The sequence below is a fragment of the Choristoneura fumiferana genome, chromosome 12 (assembly GCF_025370935.1).
Source record: "Choristoneura fumiferana chromosome 12, NRCan_CFum_1, whole genome shotgun sequence".
NCBI lineage: Eukaryota > Metazoa > Arthropoda > Insecta > Lepidoptera > Tortricidae > Choristoneura > Choristoneura fumiferana.
Genome location: NC_133483.1, coordinates 8,332,393 through 8,340,530, shown reverse-complemented (window position 1 = coordinate 8,340,530; position 8,138 = coordinate 8,332,393). Strand labels below are relative to the sequence as shown.

At 34.8% G+C, this 8,138-nt stretch overlaps 1 protein-coding gene across 2 annotated transcripts in view; it reads left to right on the top strand.

Annotated features, from left to right (window-relative positions):
* The first annotated feature begins 1,285 nt into the window (after window positions 1-1,285).
* Window positions 1,286-8,138, top strand: part of LOC141433234 (uncharacterized) — a 337,942-nt gene continuing 331,089 nt past the window's right edge. For both annotated transcript variants that reach the window (XR_012451908.1, XM_074095180.1), the window contains exon 1: window positions 1,286-1,500. Coding sequence is in view for 1 of the 2 variants with exons in the window: in XM_074095180.1 (XP_073951281.1) it covers window positions 1,455-1,500 (46 nt within the window). In the remaining variant the exon portion in view is untranslated. The remainder of the gene's footprint in view (window positions 1,501-8,138) is intronic.

The window sequence follows — 8,138 nt, the reverse complement described above, 5'->3', positions numbered from 1 at the left end:
TGTCGTTTAAGTTTGGTCAAACGTATTGATTGGCATACCTTAACTTAGCAACATATTGAATGGCATACAACCTACTTTCCTAGTGGCAGTTATCCTGGCTGCTATAAAAAAAAACCTAACATCGAAGGCTAAGGCGGGAGCTACGCTCCGCTTCGCTCCCGCCTTAGCCTTCTGAACCTAAACTATCCAAGTCGCTTCTGCTCCGAGCCGTTTTGCTCGCTCGCTTCGCTCGCTCGCATAAATTTTTAAGTAAAACTCCGCAATATAAAAATTGGCCAAATGTTATTTGACAATTTGTTATTCGCCTTAGCCAATCATTTGCTACATAATTATTTGCCACATAAAAGTGTGATGAAGTAAAATTGTGCAATATAAAATTGTTGCGTAATAAGAAAAAATGCGGAGTAAAGTTATGCCAACGAATTGTTTGCCAAATGAAACTTTGGCGAAAGATTGGTTGCTAAGTGAAATTTGGCGAAACACATTTCGCCGAAAAGGCAGTACACCAATTTTATGACATTTAATAATATCGAAGATCTGTTTTGACAAATACACCTCCTTAAATTTCTCAACAGAGGTTCACCGAACTGGTGGTAGTTTCTGACATAAAAAAGATAGACTAAGTTCTCAATCTAAAAATAAACCCAGGACGGGGAGGTATAAAAACTGCCCCATTTGGATATTTACTTCTATCCTATAGATCGATGGTGATCGTTTAAAAATGCCTCGTCGTACCTGGATAGAATATTGCTGGCGTATTTTTATCACCCACTTCCGAGTTACGTCATCGCAATCCATCATTTACGGGGCGACGCCCTTACACAATCACTTATGGAAGCCGGGCAAGCGAGAATCGGCTGAGCGTCCGGTTAAAACTAGGAGCGATCAAAGCGAATTAATATGAATTTCTTAAATGTTTTAAGGCAATTTGACCACCTAGGAGTAGGTCTACATTTGAAAGTACGAAAAAAGAATACATTTATTTGCGACAGCATGGAAAAAAACTGCGCATGTCATGTAATCGTCCCAAATCAGCTAACTGCTGGTCATGCGAACGGCTCTGATCTTCCTTTGGGACCATTTGATATTCATACAATGAAAAAAAATTAAAACAAAGTGAAAACCGACACAATTATTATCTACTAATGAAACTCACGTGGCGTGGCCCCTATTTTCTTTTGGGTAGTATAAGAATGTTGTTTACGAGTTAACAATCTCGCGTATAAACCATTTTTAAATCTATACTTATTCATTCAGTTTAAGTAATATACTGTTCTTTGTTTCAGGTGCCTCAAATGAAATAATGTGACCTCGCTTCATCAGCAAATAAATGAAAACAAACTAAGAGATACTCATTCGAATGTGCAGTGGCGAAAAATATCATTATGTCAGTAAAAAGTGTGAAGAGCTTAAGGGTGTTCAAATATAAATAAACATTAAAAAAAATAAAAAAAATGGGTACAGCATGGGCATTTGTGTTGTTACTTTGCTGGGTAACAGGTAAGCATTTTATTATGGTATATTTACTAAAAGCATAAGTATAAGTGATTAGTGAGTACCTATTTTAATTTAAAAACCTAATTTCATAAAAAATACTACTTCTGATTCAGAGTTACGGTCCTACAGAGATATACTCGTAGACAGGATAACTATTGTCCAGAATGAATTGAGCTAAAACACTAACTTTGTATAATGTGACAATTTTTGTCTTGTGACAAGTTAAAGGCGGAAGCACGTTTAATGGTATCATGTTATCATTTGTACTTCCAATGAACTTACAGTACCAGTACCACTGAGCGCTTTCAATTCGAGAATAACGGTTTAAGTTCGTTCACAGTAGTAAAAAAGTTTTAACTTAAAATCATGCTAGTAGTAGATTGTACAACAAGTTCATAAATTCATAATTTTACCCGACACTTATATCGATCCGAAACACAGACGAGGGTGGATTGTTTAGTCAAGGGTAAAATGAGTTTTATGAATGGGTTAAATTTTTTATTTATTTTGATCGCGAGGAAATAAAACAGTATCATTGCAATTAATAGATCATCATTGACAACCGTTAATGTAGCATTACTATTGTCTATTATTAGTAATTTATTACTTAACACATGGATTATGTAAACAAAAAGCCTAAAGAAACAAAATAAAACAAAATATAAAGTGTTCGTCGGTGTTGGCGACTGATTGCCTTGGTCTTAGACGGATATTTTACTTTATGCACTAGAGCATAAAAAGTACTTTTTATACAGCCTAAATTTAGCATAAAATACGAACTTCATGGAGTTTAAGACGTGAAAAGGTATTTACGCGGTAATCTCATAAGAATGACGGTGTGGAGGTGGTTATAACTATTTTTTTAGAGGAAAATACAATATACTCGTAATGTGAAAACTTATATCGTGTTAGCTTGCGTAGCTGTGTAAGCTACTATTATTTTACTATTTTATGAAGCAAATGTAATTATGAAATGCTAATCCGTCATACGCTCTTGGGCTTAAATTGCAAGACCACGAAGTTAATTCAACTGAGCTTAACCAACACGCCTCCCTTCAGTAAGCTTTCAGTGCTTTTGATTATGTTTAAAAGCACAGTGCATACAATTGGATTACGCCAATTTAAGTTAAGTTTTATACGTTACATGTTGTGCTTCAAAAAACATTGTCATTTCAAATTTAAATATTTCAAAAACGGATGAACCGATTGTAATGAAACATAGGTAAAACCATTACACGGAAACTCGCTATTACGAAAAAAAAATGCATCGAAATCAATCCGTCCATTTGAGAGCTACGATTCCACAGATAGACAGACAGATAGAGATTGGCGTCAAAGCGTATACCACCCCTCTTTTTGTGTTGGAGGTTAAAAATAGACGCGTGTAGCTTAGATACGCATGCCGTGACGTAAACGTCTTGTGATACCGCGAAAGCGCCGCGACGCCCCGGGGCGTTGCGACGCACTGCTCTAAGGTTTGGGCAGTTGGGCTGGGCTTCCTACACGGGCTCAGTGTGGATTGAGAGATTTACACACACCAATTTATCGCGTCACAGATAGGTCTTCCTTCACCGTAAAGCTGTTCTGTGGAACTCATAGGCTTGAGAAACCATAGGTCAAACAACTAGGTTGTCTCACTTAAAAAAATCATGTACATTTATTTAGATCATAGTCTGCTTGTTTGTTTATTTATACTCTTTATTGTACAAAAAAAAACACAAAAAGGTTACAAAAAGTGCTTAAGGCGGACGTATTCCTGAAGGGATCTCTGCCAGTCAACCTTTATAGTCAACATATTTGACTTTATAGTAAATTAAGGAAGGTACCTATATATTTATAAAAGCACAAGAAACAAACTAGTACAAATTAATACAGAGCCTCGGCAATGTTTGCCCGCATGGCAACACCAAGTAAATATACAAACAGAAGACACAGGCCAACGACTGTTTAAACAAAGATTAACTCTAATTGTTTTACTCAAGATTTATACTCGTTGGACTGCCTCCAGAGGCTGAAAAATTAATCTGCTAAAAGCCTTTTTACTTCCTGGATTAAGAAACGAGTTAATTTATAAATGAACTGAAGATTTTTTCTAACGTTCTTTTAATTGGCTTCCCTATTGTGTAGATTGGATGACGCAACCTCCGTCTTATGTTTCCATAAGAGAGAGAAAGAGAGGACAAGTAAACCAATTTGATTCGCGGTCATAAAATCTTATCGTGAAGACATCAATTGATAAGCTAAGTGCCTGTAACATTAGCAGATACCTGCAAAAGCATTAGGTGCGTGACTAACCTGACCGAGGCCGCGTGGCCTAAACTACTGGAATTCCTTCGAAAATTAAAATTTGACAGGTATATTCCTTAAGAGGCATCAGGCGTTTTAAGAAAGTTTTCTTTTTTTTTGTCTCTGGCCCAACATTTTTTATTAAAATTGCATCTAGGGATTATTGGTTAACAGTACCTATCAACTACTTTAGTATAATCCTTAATTGAACTAAGTACGCAAACAGAGTTGCTGGCAAAAGCTAGTAGACACATGAAGATATTTATTATTTATTATGTAGTTCTATGGTGGTCCAGGAATAAAATTGGTCGACTGTGCATACTTACGGGGCGAGTGAATGAACGAAAGAGATATTTGCCAAATTATATTTTTTTAAATGGTTACCTACGTTATTTACTAATTAAAAAATAAGAATGATTTGTAAATGTATTCGTCCTTGCTTACACTGATATAATAAGGTATTTGACAACTCCTGAAATTGCCATATCTTAATATTATTATGAAAATATAGATATACAGATAGTGTTTAGCGAGGAGAAAATTTAAATCGGTTGAAAATCGGATTCATAGTAAGTATTATGATTGTTTTTTTTTTGGAGTCTTTTTGTATTTTTTATTTCAACTCCAAATTTGTTACTTTTACGGGTGGCGCTGGTCTCTTTTTCTGTTTTTTCTGTGCATCCATGTCTCAGTTTGTATTTTCGATATGGATTTATAGTGATTTTTTTTAAAATCTATATACCTGTCTCTTTCTCAAACGCTTTTCTCTATGCAACAAGTATGGCGGTACTGGCGCGTGACGAATTTCATCTAAATGGGTTCAGCGGTTTAGACGTGATGAAGTTACAAATAAACGAACAAACAGACTTACAAACTTTCGCTTTTATAATATTAGGGGATTTGAAGTTTCATTTGAAATAAAATAAAATATTATGTCTGTTTACTGTTCACAAACAGATGGAAATAAGCGTAAATATTTAAATTGTTTTTTTATACTTAAAATGAGGTAAAGAATAAGATAACCAAATACAGATAAAGTTGAGAAAACAGATACAGTTAAAAATCACTTTATCCGCTTGCTTATGAACTTACAAAAAAGTGGAAAACCCACCCCCTTTTTGTGCCAGAGCTAACACTTTTGTAAAAGGGACGCCATCGGCGATCGACGATGTCCATTCAACAGGAGCGCGGGACACGTGGTCGTATATCCATCGGCCGATTGAGATATTGCACCCGCATTGTACAATGTACCTACCCTTCGACATGTTCTGGGTAATTGGGTGAGGTATTCTAGTGGAGATATGTCACGCTGGTGGAAATAGTAAAGGTTCAAATTGAAGCCCAGTTGAAATAGATGTAAGAAAATTTATTGAATCAGGCGTTACTTTAAAGAAGCCCATATTAATGAATTACAAACAATTACTTTGTTCATTTACGGCCTTACGATAGCTACATTTATACAATAAATGTGTGTTCATGCAGCTCAAAAACACACACAAATCACACAAGCAAAATTAGCCTATGTTTTAAATCATAATTATAGTGACATTGTCAAGAAATGGTATCGAAATAAATACACCTTTTCATCTCATCGTGACATCTTACGAACCAGACGACAGTAAATAAATAGGTCCTTATACTCGTATCAATTAGTAATGTCCATATACGAACATGCGTCCAATAGTAAATTGTACAAAAAGAGCATAAAACGAGCCATTTTACCACAGGCGTTCATAGAACCGCCCGAGCTGGTACGGCGAGGGTGGATAGACACGTTTAATGGGTTTAATGCTCGAGTTATACACTCTGCTTTTCACTTCGATTGAGAGCTTCGATTAGCAACAGTTGAAACAATTGTTCACTTACTAGGGACCTTTTATTTTTCATGCATTGCTATATAATTATTTTTTTTTAGTTTAATTGATTTATTTTGATTGATTTTTAGTTTTACATAAAATAAAAATTATTTAAAAAATATATAGAAACTTTTTTGTTTGTGACACCTGATTATTACCTTGATCTTAGATGAAGATAAAAAGTAATTTTATATCGCTTCAGCATAAATACCCACTTTCCGAGCATGAGAAGTAAAAATATAATTTGTACATCTCGCCACCACGTGACAAAGGAGGCTATAAGGTTTCTCGCGTCTGATAGCTTGGCCTAGTTAGACATTACGTGCACTGGCACGTGTTGATTATGCTAGGGCTACTATACAATAGAATATTCCACACCATACATGACGTGGTTACGCCTTGGGTAACTAAACAGTATAACTCGTATTTACTTAGTCTCCCGTATGAAGTCGCCGGAAAAGTAAAATAGTAAAAAAAAAGGTTTTACCATCTTTACATCTCGTTCCAAATTTGATGATTGGCCCTAGTTCTGCCGTTAATAGACTATAAATAATGATAAGTTAAGATAATTTATTAAATAATTTGTAGTACAAGATAACAAGAGATACAAAAGTTTTACAAAAAGTCTATGTAACACTATGCCTGCACTAACTAGGGTTACTACAGAACTCTGTGTCGCAGGCTAAAAGAGCTAGCTTAAATCAAAATTAAAAATAATTATCTAAGCTTAACAGAACAAATAGGAATTACGAAAATATGTAAAATAACGTATTATAAAAATCCAAAATCAACAACAAAATAACAAATTATTAATAATAGGTACCTAATTACAATCTTATCCTAAGTACTTAATATTATAAATGTGAAAGTTTGTGAAGATTTTTGAATGTTTGTTATCCTACTTATAATATTATAAATGTGAAAGTTTGTGAAGATGTTTGTATGTTTGGACGTTTGGATGTTTGGACGTTTGGAGGTTTGGATGTTTGGACGTTTGGATGTTTGTTACTCAATCACATCTAAACCGCTGAACCAATTTGGATGCAATTCGGTATACAGATAGTTTCTGTCCCAGGGAACGACAGTAGGATAGTTTTTACCCCAGAAAATTGCATAGTTCCCGCGGGATAGATAAACGAATACTACGTGGACGGAGTCGCGGGCAACAGCTAGTAGTATAAAGTTTTTTATCTATCTATCTATCTAGTATATATATACATCAATTGAATTTAGCAAGAGTGAATGTACAGAAATAAACCACACTGTCAGTGCATTTTCTATCCGGGTCAAAGCCGATGTGTAGTTTGCTGACTCAGGAAGTTCTTTATACCTGCTAACTTATGTAACTAATTTACAATTTATGTTAATTAGTCTAATTTTAATAATTGTGTCACTAAAAATCTATTTGTACCTACTTAAATAAAAACTAATATCTTATTGATTACATTTATTTATGTTAATAGATCAGCAATGTGGTCATTGTCTACGTTATAACTGTTCAATGTGTAAATTCACTTAATACTAAAATAAAGTTAAAATGATTACAATTTACACTCGTGAAAGGCGATGCAAATTGTGGCTATTAGTTGCCTTCGTAATCTATTGTACTGAATGATTTTTTCAGACATATTTTTTGCTGGACAGACAGCAGCACCTGTAATAATGGTTGCTTGGTTTTTAAAACGCAAGCAAGTAGCGCACTTTTTAATATTACGTATTCGATTATAAATGTATATCGAAAAGAACAAAATAATGACCTGCGATTATCATTTCAAGATCTACTTTCATTAATAAAATCAAGATAAAAGGAAATTTTTCAGAAAAAGATATCTCAAATATTAGATATTCTTCGCAGTCCTCCAATCCAATAATTCGTTATATTGAAGAAAGTTTGTTGCCTACGAAGTTAGGGGATGACTTTCTCTGACCCAGCATTATTAGTATTACTCGGGCTACGATTCCTCTGGTAACGTTCAATTTGCCTAATTTTTTAACCGACTAAAAAAGGAGGTTCCTAATCCTTCCCATATAATATGTATAAATGGCTCTATAAAGGGCCTACCTTGGCCTACCTATCCTACTTCCTACTTATATTATAAATGCAAAAGTTTGTGTGTGTGTGTGTGTGTGTATATGTTTGTTACTCCTATACGCTAAAACGGCTGGACGGATTTGGATGAAATTTGGTATGTAGGTAGCTGGACATCCTAAATATGGGCTACTTTTATCCCTTTTTAGCATTTGCTGCATTTATCAAAAAAAAACTTGATAGCAGAGGCTCCCAGCGCCAGTGTTCCACCTTCATTCCACCGAGTGTCACATACGAACTTGGCAAGATATAAATACCTATCATGAAAATACAATGAGCCCTTCTAAAGTCTTTCCTCATTCAACATCTACAGACAAAACGCATGTAATGTCCAAAAGTCTAACGAACAAAGAAAATTGGTTTAAAGCAACTCCTGTTGCTAGTTTTATGATACGCTTATTGAATAGCCA